We start from the raw sequence: 25,561 nt of genomic DNA, 5'->3' as shown, positions 1-25,561 counted from the left end.
AACAGTCTTAAAGAAAAAAACAAGCAGAAGAGGTGCCCTCACGAATTACTGTGGCACTCCTATCACAAACTATAAAATAAAAGCAGAAGCCAATTTAATTTTGTAATCAGAGAGGGAAACATTCTGCACAGACTTGTTCCTGATGGCAAATGAAAAATTTTATTGAGAAAAACCTCTCTGGTACTGTAGAGTAATTGTGTGAAGCAATAACAGAAGGCTCCAGGCAATCCAGTGTCTCTTTCTGAGCAATTGGCTTAAAACAACAGCTGGGGAGAACCAGCAGTTTGGAGGAAGCTCAGCTACCTTTGCTCACCACGGTGCTTTTAAACACTACCCACAAGTTTCCAAACTTCATAATTCTTTTTTTTTTTTGAATCTTTGCCTAAGCAGGTTTTCCTTCTTTATCTATATCCCTAAACCAGCACATCTCCAAAATACAGCTCAGCCCTGTTCACTTGCCCTGGCACCACTGTATGGTCATTGAAACCCCCTGCTGACTAACTGGAATTTCCACATTCTCAGTTCTTTGCTCAAATCAATTATATTTTCAATGGAAAAAAGGGAGCAGCTTTCCTTCTCCAATGCAGTTTCATGTCAAATACCAAATTCTAATTTCTAATGCTACATTTTGAAAGTCATGGTTTCACACTTTGTTTTGATTAAACCTATCAAACACAAGTTATCTGCGGCCCAGGACCAGTATCTGAAAACTGCAGCTGCAATGATGAAAATGACTGCATCTATTTACCAAATGAAAAAGATTAAAATAAGGACACACTAGATAATCCTTACCTGCAGCTGCCAGTTGAGCCTACTTATCACAGAAAGTAAAAAAATATAATAAAAAAATGGTAAAATCAGTTAGAGATAATTGCAAAGGTTTTTTTTTTTCTTAATGTTAATGCTCATCAAATTCACACATAGAAGCTTTCCTGAATGTGAGTTTCTAAACAACCTCCAAAACACCCTGTCACTCACATGTGTGCACACTCCCACCCCTAAAGTACATTGAAAAAGGGACTTCCCCTCAGCACACAGATATGAACAGATTATTCCCTACAAACATTTTCACAGCCATTGTGTGTGCACTGCAGTTCCAGGGCAGTCACAGAGCTCTATTAAAGTTCCCCAGGAAAACCTGGCCAAGCCAGTCCCAGCCTGATGAGGTTCTGTTCACATCATTTCAGCTCTCTGGAGAGCTGGGGTGAAGCAGTGCCTGCACTCATTACTCAGAACATGACAAAAGTATTATCTTCTGCTTAATAATGTTCAACACAACTGCAGCAGCATCCCTGTGAAACTTATCTAATACCCTATTTTTAGTTAAATCCCTTAACACCGTGGATTTTCAGCCCAGAAGATTCTCATTCTCTAATACTATGTTAATCCTGCAGAACACTTGCTCCCAGCAAATAAGGGTGTCTTGGCTGGAGCACAAACATGCAGCCATTTACTGTGCAGGTGGAAGTTCAGGTTTGTACACGCAATTTGTATCAATTATTTTTTTTGCCTGTGAAGGACTGACAACGTAATGCTTGAGATGGCAATGACAGTCAGTGGCCCACTTTCCCTCTCTATTATCAAACACTGGGGGAATACAAGAGCCCCAGCTGCCAGGCAGTATTTCTCCAAAACAGAGCATGCATAAAAATTACATAATGTGCTGGTTTGTTTATTTGACAGTTCCTGTCTCCACAATACCTTCTTTTACAAGCTAATTCTTGTGCTCTTTTATTCTGCCTTCACACTGAACTGCCCTTCAAAAATATTTCCCAAGTATACCTACAAAATATCCCCAAGCCTACCAATTACCTCTTGATTGCACCTGTTTGGGATACCTCCAGCTGGCATTTAGACATTCTTCCTCATCTACATAAAAGTCTTCACGATTTTCCTTTCTTTGGGGGATAAAAATTTTAAAAATCCACCACCTAAAATCTCTAGATAATTTTCTCTCAAGTAATATGAAATCAAGCCAACTGACAAAAATACAGGGCTTTTTAATAGTGAAAGGGATGAACGCACAACTCAAGGTTGCCTGGGCTTCTAGAAAAAATCAATTTAGGTTTAATGGTGATTTTGAGGAATAGTCCTAATTTCTAGTACGTTCACTTATTTACAATACAAACACTACAGCTAACTTTAAGCTAATTGTTACAACACCACTAAAAAGTCATTCTTACTCCTTTTATGTCAAGAAAATATGACAAGAGGATAAATCACACCAAGCCACAAAATAATCTAAGAGTGTGAGCACTGAAATTCAGGGCGTTTTGAAATTCAAGACTGTGCTGACTTCATTAGATCACACAATTCCTGCCCTCCACAGTTATGGATGTCAGTAGGTACTAACCAGCTGCTACAGACTGTCCAACTGCAATTCTGAGGTAGGAGAAAAATCATGACCTTAAAAGTGTGTTTCATTTTCTTTGTATGACAGTTTAAAAGATTTATTGCTAATATTTTGCCCTTTGTTTTTCTTCTTAAACGCTCATTTGTACCTTTTAGCTACCTGTGGGTCTTTCTGTGCAGAATTTATGGCAACTATTTGGAAAATTTCTTTCAATGTAATGATTTTAATAACATTTTATGGGGAAAAAAGAATAACCTTTGACTAAAAAGTAATAAAAGCCTACAAAGTCATCTTGTTTATGGCTTTTATCTGTCAAAAATATCAAGGTATTGGTGGCTCCCCCTCCTGACTCTGTTTCTGACCCAAAACATAGAATATATATTCCACATTTATAGGGAAGGAAGTGTCTTCCCTTAGTATGCAAGGAGACCTGGATGCTTTCTGGTAATCTCCTGACAGACGATACATTAATCTGAAAGAATCAGTCCTGAAGATCAGGTGAGGTGACCTCTGATTTTCAACTTGAATTACTTTGAAGAAAGCTTCATCTGCCTTTCTGGCACACAAGGTATTGCACATACTGCTGCAATTAGCTTTTGGCACTGAAGCAGAGGCAGAGGATTCACATTTCAAATAGAAGCTCTGTCAGGCAGATTCCTTCATCTGCTTTTGATGCAAAAGTCTCCACAATGAAACAACTCTTCATCAGAAAAAAGCTGCATTCTGGTTTCCCATTCTAAGCAATAGTAAAAGTTGAAAGACTTATCCATTCATGTAGAAGCAAAAACCTAAACAAAAATTTCAAAATCAAGTATCTATTTTATTTGAATTATGATAGAAAATGAGATGAAGAACTGAAGATTCAACTTTATAATGTGACTTAAATGAGATGATAAATAGCAGACTTCAGCTTTATAACATTTGTTTCATGCTTTACAACTTTTTCCTTATTATTCACAGGCCATTGGACACTTCCAATAGCATTTCAGACTTCCATAGATCAATATTATGGCCAATTGTATCAGAGTGAAACACTGCTAGAAAGCAGAAGTATTTGCAGTATTTTGTATAAAACCCAGCAAGATAAGCAGGAAAGAAAACAGCAGATAAGATTTTGGCTGTGCAAAAATATACAGGGAGATGCTTAAAAGTGCAAGTGTAAAACCAGCAAGGTGCTCATCTGAAGGTACCAAATTCTGACTGGGATATACAAAAACCTCTGTAGCAGCAATATCAGCCCTGCATGTGTACAAACCTAAGCTACCTGGGGGTAAGTGGATGGAAGAGGAAAGCAGGAATGAATGAATGAAAAAAAAGGTTGTGTCCAGGATCTTTCTTTTGTACAGGGGAGAAAGAATGTGTAAGCAACAGAAAATGGAATGGCTAGAGGAAGGGGCAATCAGTATTGTGTTAGAAAAATGATTAGCAACAATACAGGGGTTTAGCAGCAATTATTGTAAAATAATTTTCCCACATTTTAACAGGCCCAACTACAGTGCAAAACTTCTTAGTGTTTACAGTAAGCATGCGAGACTAAGCAAATAGGAAGTTTGAAAACAATCTAAATGAGCTCTTCCACAAAAAAAGAAATGTGTAGCTATTCATTCAAGGAGGGTATCTGTCCCTTGATTTCCACCAGCTCCTACCAGGACACAAGGGATGACTTCCAGAACCACTGCCAGTGTATTTAAGGGAAAATTGTACCAGTTTAACAAAGTGAAAAAAATCAGTAATTGGTGATGACAAGAAGTATGAGTCTCATGTTTGCATCACTCCTTCCCAAATAATATAATTCATTAATGATCAAGGTCAGGATAAAAAGAGTCTCTCAATAAATAAGCAAACATGTTACATATTAGATGTGTGAGATTACTATTTCCTGAAAGCTGCTTGGCAATGGAATAGCTCCTGTTATATTGTACTGACTTGAGTAATTACAGCTCTGCTCAAACTGCAGGGAAGTCAATCTTCTCAGACAACATTAATTCACATACAGCAATTAACACTATTATAATACTTGAAAAAGGCCAGTACTATGTGAATATGTCTATGAAAATCATTAATGTTTTTAGCAGATTAACACAGGTGGTTGAAAGTTTCATGCTAAAACACACAGAGAGGGGGGATAGAAGAAAGTGGCAGAACTCTTCCAGAAATTCTGTGGAAAAGAGTGATGTTGCAGAAACACCTCCGAAGTCCCAGACATTTAGATTTAAATACTACATGTATCTCTGATATCATGCATATCTTTCTCTCGGGAGTTCAATACCTGTAGTAAGAAACAGATTTTTTTCCCCCCAAACAAGCATCCTGAGTAGATGAATATAATCCTGAACATATTTACGGATTTCACTGAGGCTTCTCCATATTTGTCATGCATTAGATTTACCTTTATAGTTCAATTACTTTCCTATTTAAAGGTTTTATATCAAAAAAGGTCTACAGGCACTTCATGGAACAACCTATCCTCTTCAGTGCTGCATTGCTCTCCACTCTCCTCATCTTTTTTTCCTCACAGCATTTTTGCAGCTTCTTGTTGCTAATTTGATCCATAAACTCTGAGCAAAACCAGGCAGGCATAATGCTCAAAAACAGTCTCTTGGTTCCCATTTGCTCTACTGGGAATAAGAATGGAAAATATCTGTAATTCTGCACTGCAGAAAGATTGATGCAATCTATTGGTCTATGTCCTTCAGAACTTTCTTTCAACGAGAGAGAAATGAAGTGCAGCAAGGGGGCTGCTAAACCTTTATCAGGGTGTTCAGGTATGTCCCTCAGAGGGGGTTTTGAGGTAGGTGACCACGGAATGGAATCAAACATAGCTTAATGACAAACACTGGATTTTCTCCTTAGCTGTCAACTTACAGGACTCCTCCCCACTCCCACATGCTCATTAGCACTAATCCCACTCCCAGTGGGAAACTCTCTGTCTGAGAGTGTCATGTGTGTCATGCACAGCTTACCTGTCTGATCCACATCCCAGGACACACAAGTCTGGCCAAGGGCTGGTTTTTGTCTAATGGTAATCTATTATCATTTCTGTGTGAATGAATCGCATTTGTCTTTGCCTTTAAAAGAACCTCTCCACAAAATCAACATGGAGCTGACCAAGGAAACCAAACCTCTGAGAAGTGTCATGATATAAAAAGTCTGAACATCACAGCCTCAGCTCCCATGTCCCTGGTTAACTGTGAGATTCTCTATTTTTTGCACCAACCATTAAAATACTTCCTCAGTGGAAAAAAATATGTGTTTTAAGTACCTCTGAACACATCCTCCCAAGCCTAATATTCTACAGGTTACCAAGTAAGTGAAGTGACCTAATCCTTTTATAAGTGCAGGGAGCCCTTGGAAAGGCCTACTGGTAAACAGCTCATTTCACACCAAGAGCAAAACTCCCTGTAGAAGGCAATACATTGAGGAAAAAGTTATATTTGATTTTCAAATAATCCCAAATTCTCCCTGTGCACAAATACTATTGGAAAGGAAATGTTGTGTAGGGTTTTTTTGTTAATAAAAGTTACTTGAGAAGAAGTAGAAGAAACAGGACCCAGTACTTACTCATTGCCCCAGTCCAGCCTCACTGTGAGGTGTCTCTTGACCTCTCGCACCTGATCCTGTGTCAGGTGCCCCGAGAGCAGCTGCCTGCGGAGGTCTATGAGCTCATTCATCACATGCCGCAGTTTGTAGAAAAGATCTACCTTATGTTTCTGTAAAGGCACATTTTTGGGAGAAGGGGGGAGGAAAAGAGAGGGAGAGAGAAAAAAGAAAGAGGCAAGGAGGGGGAAAAAAGCAGGGGAAAAAGAGAGGGGGAGAGAATAAGTTTGGAGAGAGAAAGTGTGAGAAAAAGAGAGATTAATAAGTTACCCAATTTTCATTTAATTACCCTAGAGGAACATCAATCCAGTTCTTGTGAGCCTTAAAATATTTACATCAAAAAGTAGTGTTAACGGATGCAATTCATACTAAATAACTTCTTATTCCTGTGGTTTAGGCTCAATCTGCTAAGAGGCTCATTTTCTGATGGAACCTAATGCTAAATAAAGAGGATTCATTAGGCACAGCAGGAATCGCTTATTCCAATCATACAGAAAATGTAAAATTTTAGATTTAAAGTGATAGAGGTGAAAAAGTTTACTTCTGTCAGCAGTTAGTTGGATGGCTCTGAACAGTCAGCAACAATGAGTCACCACAACAAAAGAGCATTTTAAAATTATTTGTGATATTCCAGTTACTGAAGTTCAGCCAGGTATGAGGGGGGGTGGGTGTGTGAAAATTCATTACTTGGCAGGCTAAAAAGGACTAAAGCAATTAATAATAAAATCCACCAGGAAAACTACTTTGAAAGAGAAAAATTACCATAGATAATATAAACCCCCTCATCAGTAAAGACAAAAACTTCCACAACTAACACTGTAATCCTTTCCAAAAGAACTGGCATTACTCAATTAACCCTCTTCACCAAAACCAAATCCCCCAAAACCAGACAGAAGTGGAAATACCTTTTTCTCCTGCAGGAAATAACTATATGTGAATTCCCCAAAAAGGAAAGTTTGAGGCCATCAACCAAGACCGCCGATAAGATAAGATAAGATAAGATAAGATAAGATAAGATCATGAGTCCAAACCACTCCACTCTGTGCTGGGTCAGGACTGTGTGTCAAGGGAGCTTGTCTCCATCCAGTCTCCAATACTGCATAAAACAGCCAATTTGCCACAAAAGAGGATCCCATGAAGGAAAACGATCTCCTGATGCAGCTGGATGCTGTTCTTGGAACAGCTGAGCTCCATTCCCACTGCTTTGCAGAACTTGAAGTGTTTGAACCTCACTTGGGAAAACACCGAGTAGATGGATTGACATGGAGACTTGATCAGCTGGCACTGCCTTGATCACATCTTTGCTTGTACATGAGTGGGTTATAAAAGCCCTCTAAATACAGACACCTGCATCTACCAAGACTACATCTGATAGAGGAACATCCACAAAGAGAAACATAAGTGTTTTCTGTTGCAACACATTATTAGAACAAGTGTTTTTCACTTGTTTACCAAAAATAGTTGAGATGAGATGAAAAAAGAACTTCCACCTACTTGAGTTTGTTTTCCTATAAGACCACTAGATCTGCATGACTTAGGAAAACAGACATCAATGCAATCCATTTTGATAAGCATTTTTAAAATTTCTCTGAACCTCATTACACATCTGTTTTGCTGAAGCAGGTTAAGCACAGATGGCATCATCAGTTGTTCCTATCAAACAATTTTGAGATGAAAAGATGCACAATCTTTCAACTCTGCATCAATACTGGTTCTGGTCCCACTTGAAAGAAAGAAAAACAGACACCAGACCTAACAGAAAGACATAAATTTCTGGGGCTGAAAAAATTTATGCAAAGAAGATAATCATGCATAGCTGATAAGCTTAAAATGACTCAATTTTGTTTAGGTGTTATTACTAAATGTAAATCCTATATAAACTGACAATGACAGTAGGTGTGGGAAATGTCCATTTTTATATGCTATTTATGTGAACAATAAAAGGCTGTCACTTTTAAAAACCCAAGATGAAAACAATTTAATTTGGTAGTATCAAAATAGCAAATTAGGTCTATTTTAATAATAAAACAGTTGGGAATGAAATTATCATGAGAATCAGGTCCCAAACCATCATATTCAAACTTCCCAGCTAAACCTGCTAAGAGAGCCACTTTCTCACTCCTGTAATGATGGTTTAAGGATATCAAAAATATCTGGACCATGGTCCAGAGCACCATGCTGGTTAAATTACAATATGTTCTATGGTTATGTTTAAACAGTCATTTTATACAAGCCAAGGAGTACCAGAAGTACTTACTTTAAATACAAATAAAGGAGACTACAGAACACAAATGTTTCACCTGCTTTAAACTGAATGCACAAGTATTGAGAGAGCTAAACACAGGGTGTCCTTCCAGAAAATCCAAGGTCTAGGGCAAGGAAGGGAGGAAGAGAAAGTGGAAGCCAGCAGAGCTGTGCATGTGATCTCAGGGAAACTGTTACAAAGAACCATAGATGTAAGACCCATAATAGTGAAGGAAAACACTCGTGAGAGAGAAAGGAGAGCTAGAATAGAGTTGAAAGTGGCTTAATCCCAGGCTTGCAGGCAGAAGAGAGTTTGAAGCAGTCAAAAAATCAGTTTCTAACATCCCTCCTCACACTATAGAAGCCCAGGGACAAATGAGCTTCACATGGGAGAGATGGAAGGAAGGAGATACTCACATTTTAATGACTTCTCTCTTTCAACATTAAAAAAAAAACCTCTTCAAAATTCAACACTAAGCTAAGTTAATCAGATTCCTACCCCTGTGTAAAAAACATGTAAAACAGATGGCCCTGGGTGCCACAATTAAGAAACACCTCTCCCTCCCCCTCCCCCAATTTTTTAAGTATTAAAATACTTCAATTTTAGTTAGAGTAGCACTATAAATAAACCTGAATCTTTAACATCTTGTTAGTAGTTAAATAAAAGATGTGCAAGTCAGTCTGATGTGTAAACATTCATTCTGTTTCACAGTAAATTTTCATACAACCTCTAATCTCTCATTTTTTCAGCTGGCTTTATCACAAGCTCCCAAGCAAGGAGCACCTTATCAGTCCATCCAGAATGATCTGCTGTGTGCTTTTATAAACATATTTGTTTAAATCTGGAATATAAAAGTAAGCATTTCTGCAGAACTTTTATGGTAATAATTATAAATGAGTCACAAAGAAAGAACCTGGATGGCTTTAACAAATTGGGACTCTCCTCACAAGCAGCACAAGTCCTCTAACATGTCTTGTTGCCTCATTTTACTATACCCAGACACAAAAACATTTGCTGTATTTCTTTGATAACTAACAAGTCACACTAATCAATGTTTGGATAATCTTCAGATGTGCAGCTATGCATCAAAAAGTGGAATTCTGGCAGTATTTTTTTTCTTTTAATGACTCTGTATGAACTCTCTGGAGTTCAAAAGCCAAAAGATGGGTTTGGTGTGGAGCTTCCCCCACTGCCCCTCTCCAACAGGCCGGGGCAGGGCAGGAAATGACAGTATGTGTGGGTGGAAAGAAAGACAGGGAGCTCACTCACCAACCACCATCCCAGCACAACAAAACTCCCTTGGGGAATTTATTTATTGCCAATTCCAACAGAGTTGGGCAGGGAGATACAAAGAACCCCGTCCTCAAGAACACCCTTCCCAAGCCCAGCGTTTTTCCCTTGACTCCCAACTCCTCCATCCTTCACAGAATCGCTTCCTCCCCTCCATGACAGGAGAAGGGAGGGGTCAGCCCATGGTAGCTCCTCCCTTCTCCCACCTCGTCCCAGTTTTCCCCTGTGCCAGGGTGGGTTCTGCCCACACAGACCGCAGTGTGGATCCCAGCTCCATTGCCTGTTCACATCCCTCTGCTCGGCTCCAGTGTGCGTGGGGCTGTTTGTCCCCTTTCCCCCTCATCTCCCCGAGGTCTCCCCAGCGGGGATCGGCCTCTTCCCTCAGCACCATCCCCAGGGCCGACACCGGCACAGGAGCTCGGGATCCCCACAGCCCGGCTGGGCCAGAAACGCCAACGCAGCCGAGCACAAAGCAGGCCCCGCTTCCCTGCGATTCCCTCGGGTGGCTTTGGAAACACCGGCTGCCTCTGTCACTCTTCTCAAAATAAATGCCACATAATATGAAAATATATAACAGACCGGTATGTTACAGCAGATGACCTATTTATAGCCATTTTGTTACCATGACTTCATTTACCACCACTGTAAAGTCAGGATTTTGCCTCTCTCAAGAGCAGTCCCTTAAGACATTTCCCATAAAACTGCCTTAAGCTGTAATGGGGGAGAAGGGCGCAAAAAATTATTTTCCTTATAAAAGCAAGTGAGTAGCTTTTCCCGCGTTCCTTGTTATGAATTTTGGTATCTACATTAGCTATTGAAGCCTGCAAGCACCATCAGCACATGAAAGGAAATACTACAGCTAGAAGCAACACAACAATCCTGCCTTTCTCCTCAGTTTTGTCAGTAAATTACTTCATATTAAAACTCTGTTGGAATTTAAAAATATTTGCAAAATTTATAGCTTAGTCTTACTCAAAATCTGTAATATTTTTACCATGAAAACTTTAAACTTCACCTATCAAATTAGAAAGTATTCATCAAGTGCCTGTTGATCAATAAAGGTCAGACTACAGGTCAATACAAAGTTGTCTCAAAAGTAGGAAAGAGCTAAAAATTTGTATGGGAGATGTGGACAGTACACAGGTGTCCTGACTGGCACCCACAGAAAAAGCAATTTGAGAACACAATTAATACTTGCACATATTCATCAGTTCTCCATATGTGCCTAGACAGCTGGTCCTCTTGGATTACAGAACTAAAATGGACTTTAAAAACTGTTTAAAAATACAAACAACAAATAAGTGAAAATAACATCGAGCAAGAATGAAGTTAAGAAATTACAACTTCTCTAATTAAAACTACAAACTTCATTTACTAAGGGTTGAGGCAGCATCCTGGGGTTTTCACAAGGGGCTGGGTGTGAGCTCAGCCCTCTCTGACAGGACACCATTAAACACTGAGAGTCACTGGATCATAGAAATGTTAAGGTTGGAAAAAGCCTCTATGATTGTCAAGCCCAATAAACAACATTAGTCTTCCAAATCAAACAACAGACTGAGAAAGGCATCTCAGTTTAGGTTTATTTTCACTCTTCTATCCTGAAAGTCTCTATTTATTAGTTCTCAAATTATTCATAAGGATGCATTATCATGAATTGTATTTATTTTGTCTTATGAATATTCATAGCTTTTAGCTTCAAACAGAAATTATTTACTCCAATAAAAATCTATCTAAATTGATTCTCTACTGTATTCACAGAGGGCATTTCAACTTAGAGTCTGTAATAAAGCCCAGTAAATCAGAGGGACAGAAAAAATAAGTTCTTCAGACTTTTGCCATTGAAAATGAGTAAAATAGCTTAAAATAGTGACATGTGAAAAGGGAAGAACTTAAGCAGTAAAAAGAATGATGTAACATCAATAAAGAAAGCAAAAGCAGAGAATAACCCACAAAACAAAGCCTGTACTAGATAAACAGAGATGTTTCTACAAGCTTTTCCTTTATATTAGATTAAATAACCTGCCTGAATTACCATATATCATACTTCAGTAGTAACTTTTTTCTAGATATACTATGTCCTTATGCTTCTTCCAAATAGCTCAGAAGCTGAAAGATATATTGAATTAACACCAGTAACTTCACAAAAAGGTTCCTTGCATTCTTGGCAACAATCCAAGGAGAAACCAACAATCCTGACTTTCCCTGAGCTGCAAAATAAAAGTAAATTCTCAGAAGCATGAAGCCTGTGATAGGAAGCCCTAAATCACAGAGAAGCTGATTGGATACAGGTACCTCACACTAGCAGTGTATATGCAAACTTCTCACTCCTCCTTATTTCCCCCATTTCTCCTAAATGTATTAAATTCCATTTGTGCTGACCTCCCCCTCTCCTGAGGAGCATTTAATATGCTTTACCAGAAACCTTGTGCATCAAAGCAACAACTGGATTGCCTCCAAAATAATTTCAGAACTCCATTGGATTGGATTGCACATTTACAAAAAAAATTAAATGCATTCAAATTCTTTACGATAAACCAAAAACAACAATGGTTTGTTCTGCTCCAAAATCAAAATGGTTTATTTAAATCAAAGCTATCTGCCAACATATCCAAAAACCTGGTGATATTTTTTATCTGCTGCAAACCAAACAAATACCCTACAGCCTTTCAGAGCTTTCAACCCCTTGCAGAGGGGAGCCCAGGTAGCACTGCAGCAACAGTGGCACTTAAGGAACAGCAGGACACAGGAGGACAATCCTCACAATGGCAGGCAGCAAAGCTCTTTTGCCTTGAAAAAGCTTTTCCTCAGATCTCCTATGAGGGACAGTGGGTAATATTTAAACCTGTTGTCACAATTTAATAAATCAACCCATCTCAGTTCAGAGCTCTCCACACAATATTATGAAGAAAAATGCTTTTACAATGGGTTAGTCCCAATCTATTGCTCTTCTTCAAGAAGAGAAGTGTTCTCCTACTTGTTTGTATCACCTCACAGACCTTAAATGATTAACTCACACTAATGTGCAATTCAGAGCCTATTTTTATTTCTAGTAACTCAGTATGGTACAAACAACTTCTCCACTCCAAACATCAATTATGCCACACATGTAAATAGCTCTGAGTACAAGTTATTGCACTCCCTGGCAGTCAAGATGTGCATCTTGACTCTCATATCTCTTTCTTATTTACAGCTTCAGATGCCTGAGTTGTCTAATGCAGCAACTTGGGACAAGTACAAGATGACAACATTTAACAGTTACAGAAACAAGTTAAAACAAATCTAAGACAATTCTGATGTCTGACACTTCCTACTGTCAGTATTCATATGCTGTTGCTACTCTTAAACATCATCAGGAAATGCACCTCGGCCAGCATGAGACAGGTATTCTGGGGTTAATTAGTGCTGTTTAGCTTTGTTCATTAACAGAAAAAATGGGATGCAAAGAAGGGAGACTGGCCTTCTCCAGGAATAAATATGAGTGGCTCTGTAGGATAATTACTGTGAGAAGAGGAAAGATTTGGTTGAAGAAATACCTTAAAGTTGCCCTCTGTCTAAAGCCCAGCCCTACCCTGGGTGCCACTGCTGACAGCTGAGGGCTGCAGAAAACCCTGCCTAACGAGATTGTGGCACAGCCTGCAGCTTGCCATTGCTTTGCTGAGATTGAATTAAGCTCCTAAATCTTTAGGAGCGACAGCAACATTAACCTCCTTTCCTAACATCATCATAAACTTTTAACAAAGCTTATAGAAATGGAATTGAAGGGGATAAACTTAGAGGTTTAATTCTTCATTTCAATAATACTGCACAACAAGTGACATTAACACCCCTTTTCAATCCATATTACATTTATTGAATTCAGCTCCAAATCCTTTGGATATTAAACATACTTATTTGTTTTTATATTGTAAGAACATCTTGTTCTATACATTCTTAAATATAAGAATGTAAAATTTAGGATAAAATTCCATTCTGAGGAAAAAAATATGCATGCAAGGCTTTTGCTATTTAATTAAGGATGATTCCCTCCAGTCTTGAATGCCTCCATCATGACACAGATGTGTTAGGACACATGAAGGCAACACATTATGTTTTATCATATTTTTCTTCAGAAGTATGACTAACAAGACTAGATAAGTTATCCTTCTGAAAGACAATACACCAAGGAAAGAGCCCAAGAACAGGAAGAGGCTTCTTTTTCCCACTGTGATCTTCTTTCAGGTTGTTGTCCTGCTTTTTGTCCTGCTCCCTCCCTTCAGGATCCTGAGCTCCCCCATCTCAAGGCCACTGCTGCTAAGGACACCTTTGACCTTCACATCCCCAAACTGTCCTCGCCTTTTTGTAAACACAAGGTCCCAGCAGTGAAGGAGCTTTAATAAGCAGAACTAGAATTGGTACCAAATGTTCCCTGCTCACATCATCACCTTCCATTTTCCTCATAGACTTGTGTCTCCTATTTATATTAAAACCACAGCCATAATGGACCTTTCCTTTCCAAAACACACTTGCTGAATCATGTGGGATCTTCCAGAGGGGGAACTGATGGTCTTGAAATACAGCAAAGGTATTTCTTCTCCCATCAGAAGTTCTGGTCCTACAAAGCTTGGAATATTGGTAAATGTGGCTGGAAGAGGAGCACTCCCAACCTCCTGCTGGGATCTCGCCACAGCCATCCAAAATGCCTCCTGCTGGAAGCACTGAGTGCCAGCAGACCCCACTTATCCTGATGGACTGGAAAAGGGGAAGCTGTGTGACCTGCACCTGCTAAAGATCTAAACCTGCAGGACTTGAGGAAGACGCTGCATTCAATGCTTACTGGTGCTATTCACCTGTAAGACAAGCAAGAAACAGAAACATTCTGCTCTAAAGGAAACTGAAGCAGTATTGGATAAGTGTGGATGCCTCTATATTTCACACTTTCAGAAGACTTTTTACTATCATTTAAATGCAAAAGAAATTAAGGTATTCATAAGAAAGCTTCTTACCCATAACTAAATAGTTACATTCTTTTGCAAATACAATATACCCCTCCACAAAAATCAGTATTTTAAGGTTGTTTTCTGCATGACAGAATTATATTACCTTTCACATCAGTTTTAAAGTAGAGCTAAATGCTTTTGTTTACACTCTGAATAAACATGACATTTATTGAAGTGGTCTTAATAAATAATTAACATTCAAACTAATTGATAATAATCATGCTAAGTTAAAACTTGCAGGATAAATATATTTGAAGAAATTCAAACTGATTACAGTATATTACAAGTTCTGTCAGATAAATAGCTTCCCTTTAGCAGTGCCTTACTGTGCCAAATTTTCAAGCTGAAAAATACTTTCTCCCTTAAGCATTTCCATTGCATTTAAATCAAACAGCTGCTCTTCCAATGCTATTTACATTCTTAACAGGGAACTTCACATCCAGTGGGGTTCAAGGATACAACCTGATACTTTCACCCTCTTCCCAGCTCCTCTCACACATTGTCCCACAGGGCACAAAATTAATATTCTCCTTCACACATTGGAGGGCTCTAGAAGGAGTATTACTGCTTTGGACCTGACAAACAGGAGTTTTTCAGAGAAAAAAGCTCAAAAGAAGTCCCAGGATCTGTAGGACTGGGTCAGTACGAGTCATCTTGAACATTTTTAACAATTCTTTGTCTCTGTCAGGGTCCCTGCAGGTCATATAACACAAGTTCATTATGTTAGAGAAGATTTTGCCAAAAGCCACTTTAAAGTAGCAGTAGGGGCACTTAAAACACTAAGAAAGAAAACCACAAGCAAAACACACACCATTATTCCCACAAAACACAGAACACAGACCATTATTTGCAAACTGGTTTGATTAGTGCATTTTGTAATTAATGATCCTGGGCATGGTGCCACCATTTGTCTTCCAACATTTCTGTGAATCCCTAAAGAAAATTGCTGACTGAAATTCAGTGGTTTTCCAACCAAACTGTCTAATGGAAATTCAAAACAGTAAAGGCATTTCAACTATGCCTCTCATAGACAGGTTCCAGTAATTTCCAGTGCTCTAAAAGAGACAAGTTCAGCTTCAAAGGAACAGTTTTAAGGAAAAAAATCTGGGGGGGTTTGCAAAGTCTGAGACCACTGCCCAGCAGAGGAAAATCCTTTACAAGGGAATCAGTAGCACTTTTACCCAGCAGTTTCAATAGAGATTGATCCATTTCTACTGCTCCATACAGATGTTCAGTACAACTCTAATCCTTCCTGGAAGCCCTAATTTTGTCTCTGCAAAATAGATATATAAAATAATAACTTGGCAGCATTCAAATACAGTACAACTGTTTTCTAAGATTAAGACCAAGATGCACTGAAATTATGTACACCTTACTTGCAAGCTCAGGATTTTTTCAAAGGGAAGCTGATCACCCAAGTTGTTTTCTAACTTAAAAAAAAAATCTACAAATCCAAAATTTTCTGTTTCTATTGTGCATTATAATGCAGTTATTTCTGTTCAAACATCAGATATGAAACAGAATTGTGAGAATATGAAAATCAAAATTCCCTTACACATGAGGATTTTCTCATTACTGAAGGAATGATTCTTTATGGCTCTTTGAACTATTTCAGTATATGCAAACTCCTGTTGATTTATCAACAGTTTTAACAGTAATTCTCAATGGTGGCTCAGACACATTTTATGCCTCCCACCATTATATTAAAAAAAAAAAAAAAAAGAGAAAATAAATGCAGGAGCCACAGCTCGTTTCTGCAAAACATCTCTGAGGTTCCTAATTTGGAGCATGACAGGAGGAGAAATGAGGTGCAGAATAAAGGGATACACACACTTGAACCAGCAGCTGTTACCAGTGACTAAATAACTGTTCTCTCCCTTGTTCAGTTCTGAATTTCAGTGTTTATACATGATGAAGAAAAGGTTTCTAAAGAGGAAGATCCAGAGAATACCAGCTGTGGCAATGACCAGCACCATTTTACTACAGCCTCGATCTCACAGGGGTCATAGACACAAAATTTGTGAGAGCAGGAATATTTGGGAAGCCAGGACAGACATTTCTGAACCTTGCAGGCAGTGGTGGTTGTGCTCAGGTGCAGAGATCCCAATGTTTTAGGGATGATGCCTCCAGAGAACAAATAACAAATGGAATCACACTGTATGATCTACTCAGATACTCTGTGAGAAGAGAGTTTGGGTTTCAGAACAGCCAGAAATGTTGTTAGGAAGAGCCAGATCCATCAAAGTAAGATTTATATAAACAAGTCATTTCTTTTGCAGCTCCACACATGGTCTCAGGAAAAATACTGGGAAAATAATAACTGATTCAAATGCAAGCTAAGCTACTTCACCCCATGAAAGAACATGTGAAGCTGAGGAGCTTTAAACTCTGGCACTGAGCTGATAGCCATCCCATAATACAGCAGGAGTGAAAACAAATTGCAATTTAGCAGTTAAACAAAAAGCATAAAAAAGCAAAGCAGAATGCAGCAAATAGGATGTAAATTATAAATAAAGCCTGGTTTTAAATATTTGCTTTCACTCATTCTGTAAAATATTCAAGTTTTTGGTGAATAAAAAATTAAAATAGTTCAAAGATGAGAGGCAGAATTACAACTAAAAAGCTAAGAGAAAACAGGTAAAACTCCCAGGATAAAGAATTAATTCCAACCTCTTCAATTTAAGAATGTTTGTTTCACATATGTGACAAAAGCAGTGCAAATATTTGTAAAGGGACCTGTGGCTGGCAGTTGTTAAAACAGTAGATTTTAAACAAAGATCCCAGTAACACCAGAACAAAAACATGTTTTTTGACTTTGGGCATCTCATTATTCCAAGAAATGGTATCAAAGCATTCCTGTTAGTGTGGAGTGCAGGTACTTCCTGAGCTTTTTTCCATCTATTTTAAATAGGGTCACCTTCTGAGGTGGAAGTTGGGAGTTTTTACTGGGGCTCAGGATGCTCCACAGACAAAAGCCAAATGGAAAGGGAGAAAAACATCACTGCACAGGGAGAATGGTGAAAAGCTCCAGTTAATAAATGACAGCCAAGCAGTGTCAGCAGTATTATTTGCTGCCCAGCACGTCTGGCAGAGCAGGGCCCTGCAGGACACAGCTGATTCCCAACTGCTAAACCTGCCTGAAAGGCAAAGGAACCAGTCCTGACTCACCCTGACACCTTTACCAGGCAACTGAACCATTTCTGGTGAGCTCCCACTTGAAGATATCCAAAATATCTGCTGTTCCCTGCAGTGTTTGAAACGTAGGAAAGCCCAAAAAAAGGTATTGAATGTCAATCTTTTCCACAGTTTCTATATAAATAGCCAAAAAGCATGTCCTCACCAAGGAGATAAGTCATCAAAAGCCACAAAGAATGTGTTTAAAGGGGTTCAAGAATTAGCACTTCATCTCTGAAAGGCATCACTAGACAAAGACTCCTAAAAAACCATTAGTCTTTTGCATACAACGCTCTTGCCTGAAAGAATATAAAACACATCAGTGCAGCACATCCCCTACCTCATAGCATATTTTTTTGTATTTTAGTAATGCTGTTTTTCAACACAGCTGGTCCTGACTAAACAGATTTAAAGATTCATCCATTCCAAGACTATAAAGGATTACTGTGATTATCTAGTCTGACTTCCTGCAGGGCACATGCCATAGAAACCTGCTCACAGATTGCTGCAATGTACTTCCTCCAGGATAATGTGGCAACAAATCATTTAAAATACAATCCAGTCATGTTTTAAAGATATCAGTAATAAAGAAACAACTGCTTTCTGTGATTAATCTATTGCTAATCACCCTAATTATTAAAAAGTGCCTTCGATACTACCCCAAATTTGCATGCCTCTGCTTTGTAAATACTGGGATTTATCCTCCTTTTTTTTTTTTGAGAGAGAACTGACAGATTGTTGACAGATTACCACAATTATCAATCAGCTACCTGCATCCCTCCTCCACATACCTATTTATAAGTCACAATAGGCTGACTCCTCACTCAACTTCTGCAGTTTGTCTTAGCAAATGTGCAAAGTAATCTCTTCACTCTGTCAGGTTTCTGCTGGAACATTATTCTCACTTTTATTTATTTATCTTTATATTTTTATCTATTTGAACATCAAGAAGACATGGATAAACAGTAATTCTTTCAAACAATAATGAGAATATAAAGAAAATATTATATTTTTAAAATGTTGGATTTGACTCTGACTTTTTAGTCTAGAAATGACAAAATTACAAAAGTAATTTAAATCAAAAACTTGCAGGAAAGAGAAATTGAATGAGCTCTTGCCCTTGTTCATGACAAATAGGATAAGGAATAACAATCAGGAGAGAAGATTGAGCACAGGCTTCAGGAAAAACTTGTAACTCATATGGTCCAAAAAGTACTGGATTTTTGAGAAGCTGCAAAATATCCACTGCTGCAGATAGATTTTTTGCAGCAGGCAATACGAGCACAAGTTGAAAATGCCATGAGTGGACATTAACTTGCTGTAAAGGACTCAGTTGGACTGGGTAACCTGGAGACCCACTCCACGTTCCTCTCCTAGGACTCGCTGCCATCATGGATCACCTTGGAATCTTTCTGGCTGTTCCCCATCTATTCTGAAGAGGACACTGCAGAATCAGTAGCAGCTGCCCAGCAATCACCTCATTAATTTATACAGAGAATTTTTCAATTATTCTCCCCCTCTGGAACTCCAGATGCCCCCTGTCTAGAAAGGCAAGACTTCTTATCCTCTTAGCTGTCAAAAGCAAGGAAGGGGCTGATGTTGGATTGGTTTGCAATAATGATGTTTCATCATGTTAAGTGTCACTGCACCTCAGGACACAAACACCATCTGTGGGGCCTTGCTATATTTGGATGTATTGGAGTTGGTGCTGTTTAAATGAGCCAAGTGTCTGACAGAAACCACACAATTTCTGAACTAATCATTGTTTAACTTCCTATTTCTGCATCATCAGCAATTTCTATGTCACTGATTTTTCCTGATTGCTATTAATAAGACTAGTGAATAACAGACTAGAACACATCCCTGCAAGTCCTATTACAACCAGCAGCATTGAATAAAAATTCTCCATTTTCAACTGCTTTCTTATCAATTCATCTGTTTTTAAACCACTTAGTAAGTGCTAGATTTAATTCTACACTTAATTTCTTTAATTATTGTGTCAAGGGAAGGTTAGTTAATAGCATCAGATACTGGAAATTCCAACTAGACAAAAGGAAAATGTTTTTCCCTTGTGGGTAGTCAAAATCTAGAACAGACTTTTTCCAAGAGATGTTGTGGGTTCCTCAAAAATATTCAAAACTCAGCTGCACAAGATCCTCAACAAACTGCTCTATTAGAGTCTGCTTTGGGGAGGAAGTTGAACTGGGGATGCCCAGAAGTTCCTTCCAATCTACCCAGTTCTGTGATTCTGTGCATGTAAAACTGAAGACACAGCAAACAGTAAAACTCCCTATGAGCCAGGTGAATATTCTTCATCTAATTCTATTTGATTTTTAAAGCTGAAACTCCATGATGGAGATAACAAGCACAGCAATAATCAAAGTTCCACAATAGAAGATTCTGCAGTTAGAAAAATAATAACTCTGCCATTAAACTATTACCAATAATATAAAAACTCTTTTTCTTGGTAACCACTCAGTTATGACATTGAAATTTAACACTGTGGCAGCACAGCCCATTTAATCCACCAGAAATTCCTGTCTGAATTGCCTTCTGCTTCACAATATGGATGAAGTTGCACTGCAATCCTTCCCAAGGCAGGAGCTATAAAATCACATTTCTTTCCTCTACACAGCCACTTATATGCAAGAAAATTAATTTTTTTTTGTTAAACTGAGTTCAAACTGGCAAAGAGGTTCAACATCATAGGGCAGAGGGGTAGAAGAAATCAGGAAAGAAAAGGTAATGCTCAGATTATTCAACCCATTAGGAGGTCCTGGCCAAGCCAGCTTGAGGACCTCTAGCAAAAGATGTTCCATAAGGCACAGCTCTCTCATTTCCTCTAATAAAATGGAGGAACTCAATTAGAAAATGGTTGCACAGTAATGTTCTCAAAAAAAGCAGCTGAGATAGTACCAGTGTTTGCATTGAAAAGCATAAATGTATAAATGATAAACATGGAATATAAATGGTTCAGCCTCTTGTCCATGTGTAAGAGAATTCTGGCTTTTCTTTTGCAAAGCCTGTCAACTACCTAGATATGCATTTCCCAGATTTCCTGACAAAAAAAATCCCCTTGGAAAATAGTAGTGGAATGTGTTAGAGGTGTTAAAAAATTTTATCTTAAAACAGGGTATGGCTTTTCTAGGATAAATAAAACTGACAAGTAGAAAAGATTTATTTTAGATTGCTTCACATGAGAGAATTCTTTTTAAAAAAGGAAAGTACACAATGTCTGTGTTTCCTCTTTTTGCAACTATTTTAATACCAGCATTCTGTTCTTTATCTAACACAGCAATGCAGTGGCTTCAAGAGAAATATCAAATCATAATTATGTTCCTTCCAGAATACTATGCTGTTAACAGAATAACTGTTAAACAGAAGTGTTGTATTTAGCTGTGTTTCTAATGTAGATTTACACAATGACAGCACCAGTATCACAGTGAGAGCTGACAAGCCTGGCAATTATTGTCAGATCCGAGACAGAACATTCACCAGCTACTTCAGAGTATGACACCAAAATCCAACAACAAGCCTAAGTGGCTCATTAAAATCATCCTCCTGACTCTAAACTTGTCAGTGATGCTGCTAGTTCCCCAAAAACAAACTGCCATTCTGTTTCTGTTCTGTGACACCAGGACCAGACAAAAACTGGCAGAAAACGTATTGTTTGGTTTGTATCTTCTTAGCACTTGATTGGTCACAATATTTTCCCCTTTTGAAAGGCAACTGGATATCCCCATTTCCCTATCCCTTCTGCCTATTCAGGAAATAACTGCAACATTTCTTCACATCACTCCTTGTCAGCTAAACAAATTGTCCAGTCAAATTTTTAATTGCAGGAAAAATTACGTCAACATTTTTCTTATTGTCCTCTTTCATAATCGTTAAAGTAAAAACTAAACAACAACAACTGAGTTATTTAGGAAAGCAAGACGTACCCAACAAAATTCAGGAAATAAAAGAAAACACAATCAAGTTTAATCAAAATAAAGACTGGGATTGACTGGGAAGTGTCTGACAGGGAACCGGGGAAAGGAAGACGAGAAGTTAATGAGAAGCTCAGACTGGGATCCTGTAAAAAAATGAGACACAAAGGGACAGATGATGGGAAAGAGTCAGGTGGAAGAAATGGGGTAGCTGAGCACACTGCATAAAAGTACAAATCAAAGTTTCCCAATATTTAGGGCAGGGTTTCTGTCTGTTGAATATCTGAGGCCACTGAATAATTGATAGGCATTCTGACAGACTCAGGGGGCTGGTCCTCAGAGCACAGTGAAGAACTAGCCTGAACTGAGCTGCCACCCTGCACGGGGCTTTGAGTGCTCCACAAAGGTGACAGGGTTTGATGTCTTCTAAAAAAGCACATCTTATGTAATAGGCACCTCCCAATTCAAATTGACAGGTTAGCTCCTTTTTAAAAAAAAATTATATTTGGGAAATATAAAGATATACTACATCTCTCTAAGGATCCAGCATGTCCCATAACTTCTAAGATCAAAAGTTTCCATCATCACATACATTTAAATGAAATTAAAATACTAATAATACCTATATACAATAAAGTTGTTTGGTTGCTACAAAAAATCCCAAATCCACACAGTGAGTAAAATCTTATTTTCCTCTTCCCTCTCTTCCATTCTAACAACTATTCTATAATTCACACTTTCATTTACAGTAATTTCATTAATTCTATCATGAAAACCTGCCACACACCTTTTTCTTTACAGCGTCCTTTTCATTAATGAACACAGTCAGAAAGATTCAAAAGAAACCTTTGCTGCTCCTCTTTCTCTGTTTACCCAGAAAAGAGGGTAATTTTCTTTTAGTATTGTGAGCCACTATTGTATGCTATGTTTTAGAAGTTCATTAAATTCCATCTAAGCAGCTTTCCAAGCATGTCCCTTTAATGAGAAAATAACAAGTCCATTTGACAATACCAGTAAAAGCATTTAGCAGCACAAGGCACCCACTGGGCAGAATATCACCTGCAGAGAAACTGCAGTGGAAGGTAACTGTCCACAAGCACTTAAAATTAAACTTGAGCTATTCAGGTCACAACAAAAATCCTGATACCAAAAATGTTACTACTTTACTCCTTAAAAGTGGTAACTTCTCTGTGTAACTACCTTTAAAGTGGTAGCTTCCCTGTGTACTCTGCACAGTCTGCCAGGTCACATACAGGCCAGAAAGACTTCATTGATTATTACCTCAAGTTCTGAAGTACTGAAAAAAAAAAAACCACAGAGAAAGGCAGAGATGGATTCCCAATATAAAATTACTGCATTCAAAACTTTACTGGCCTACCCTAAAAAATTATTACATGCTGTCAGTAATAGATGTGGAAATGCACAACACAAGGATCACTTGTAGGACTTTAACACCTGTTTATGCACCTGTATACAGTAAAGCGAGCTTAAACTAATTCATAAAAGAAAGCTGGAATAATTATTCTTAAATTAAAGAAACACTTTCAGTAATATCACAGTCTAAAATCTGCATTTTTGATAAGCATCCCTGGGAGGGCACTGAGCACTGGATCAAACTGCAGGGAAGCTCAGGCTCCTGGCCAGCTGCCAAGTGACCGCCCAGGACCGCTCTGTGCCCACCCCACTGCTGCTTCCTGAGGGGCAGGGTGACAATGCCACAGGCAGGAGGGGACAGCAGGGGACAAACCGCCTCTCTCAGCAGCAGTGCTGCCTTACAGCAGTGTGGAGAGTCCAGAGAGGTGTTAAATAAGTGTCCCCCTGCTTGTGACAGGATGCAGGCTCAGCTCTGTTCCTGAATGCCTCTTGCACAGACTACAGAACAGGCATTCACAAACCCCCCATCAACTCTGAGGATGTATCAGAAAGAATAAACTGAAATCTGCTCCATCAACCACAATTTAATTTAGATCAAACAGGCAATGCTTGAACAGCAAAGAACATAAAAGACACCACTGTTTGCCCTGCTCTGCAAAGGGCTTTGAACTCAGACTTCTGTCGCTTTGCTGAAACAAACACACACTTCAGATAATGAACTCAGGGCTCAGCATCTTCCAGATTTATGAGAAGCTCTTTCAGCTCAGGGAGATTGCAAAACTCACACCCAGCTCAGCAAAACACAGTGAAAAGAAAGAATTAATATAGTTATATTAGCCCTAGGAAGCCCTGTGCCAAGTCACATGAGCACACAATCCTACCTGCTGTGGGTAAGACTTTGACCAAAGAGTACACCTTAAATACCATTTCCATAAGCAACTAAACTTCTTTGAACCCAAAGCTATTACTTCTACCCCCTCCCTACAGCAGGGGAGGTTCCTGGATTTCCTGGGTCTCTGCAGCTGCTGTGCAACACCCCAAAGCCCCTCAGCCACAGCCCTGGGGATGCAGGGTTTGGCTGGGCAGTGCTCAGGCACCTCCAGCCCTCACTGTGCCCTTGGCAGCTGCAGGAGTTGGTGTTGCAGCAACACAAACTGCAGACCACATCCACAGGAAGGCACTGATACAAAGAGCTACAACGTAGCTTATCAGAAAATAATATAACCCTACACATGATTTATGTTTTCCATTATTCCAGTGACAGTTTTTTCTGTAATATGTATTGGATCTCCTCTAAACACTCTGGATCTTGACCTATTAGTGGCAGTGAGCACTGGCAGTAAAAAGAAATGAGTATTTGTTTTATAAACTGTTAGGGTGCCCTAAATACCTTTTGGAGTTAATTCTTCATATCATCTGATGGATTTTTTTCCCCCCTCAAAGGTAGTATGATATTTTCAGGGATAAGCATACAATCAGAGTATCTTTCTCACCAAACAGTACAGTGATGGTAGTGACAGCAACTAAAGACTTTGAAATCAAACTTGGCAATCAGTATTCTTTTGATATTTAATCAACTTTTATGACTGAACCCAAAGCTGTATCTATGACCAACCAGCAAGCACAAGGCTCTACTCTAAATTAAGAACAAAACAAAACTACCATGCAATTTACAGGAAGATGAACACAAAAAAATGTGAGAAGCTGAGTTCCAGTACTCTCACAGAAATCTCTCCCAATTTTTTTTATTTTTCTTTCTTTGCATTTTTTCTATTTTAAGCTATCTCTATGTGTAAAACATAGCATGATTAATTTATATTAAGCAATAACGCTTTAGGAAACAGACAGAAGAATTTCTGAAAGGAGAACACATTTCTCCAAAGGTCATTAATCACTATTAACTTAAAAATAAGATGTAACAACAACCATTTAAGAAATTATGTGAGCAGTTTCCAAAGATATAATTTATTTAATTTTCCCCTTCTTCATTCCAACAGTCACCAAAAAACTGTTATAAGTCTGCTCAAAGAGAAAGTCAAGATCTCAAGAAAATGTGGATAAACAACAACTGAAATTAGCCTTGCTTCCTCTGTCTGTGCTTTACAGTAATTTTTGATTGCATGACCACATCCAGAACCTCTTTTTATTTTGACTGACCCAGGAACAACCATTCAGAGTTTCATTACCATTTGTGGCTCAACATACAGTTCTTACGGCTTAATTCACTAAAAATTATTCAAACCTTACCATAAAGGTAGATATTTCCCATTCCTAATATTTCTATGTAACACTGAGCATCCCAATGCTTTAAACCTACAATATTTTTATGAAAACATATGCAAGACTAGAGATGCATTACCTTGGTTTTACAGAGAGATTGAAGCTCTTATCAGAACCTTTAGGGACAAAGTAGACTGGACTGGGAACACTGGCATTTCTCTGGTTCTTGGATGTTTGCATTTGTCACCCTGCTTGTACCTCTAGAACAGTTTTAATTTACCAATTATCCCTACATTATATCCAATATTGTGGATGGAAGCTGAAATAAGAAAGAAGAAACAGGTCTTCAATTATCTTAAATATTTTCATTTCACCTTAATATGTTACGTAAAATTAATAATCT

General features: G+C 38.5%; 1 protein-coding gene across 1 annotated transcript in view; it reads right to left on the bottom strand.

The window, feature by feature from the left end:
* The window catches only part of DOCK3 (dedicator of cytokinesis 3), a 183,947-nt gene that overhangs the window by 117,979 nt on the left and 40,407 nt on the right, over window positions 1-25,561 (bottom strand). Inside the window, exon 6 of the mRNA XM_053989064.1 lies at window positions 5,915-6,063. Within this exon, the coding sequence (XP_053845039.1) occupies window positions 5,915-6,063 (149 nt within the window). The remainder of the gene's footprint in view (window positions 1-5,914; window positions 6,064-25,561) is intronic.

This window comes from Vidua macroura, chromosome 13 (assembly GCF_024509145.1).
Source record: "Vidua macroura isolate BioBank_ID:100142 chromosome 13, ASM2450914v1, whole genome shotgun sequence".
Classification (NCBI taxonomy): domain Eukaryota; kingdom Metazoa; phylum Chordata; class Aves; order Passeriformes; family Viduidae; genus Vidua; species Vidua macroura.
This window is presented reverse-complemented; position numbering and strand designations above follow the sequence as displayed.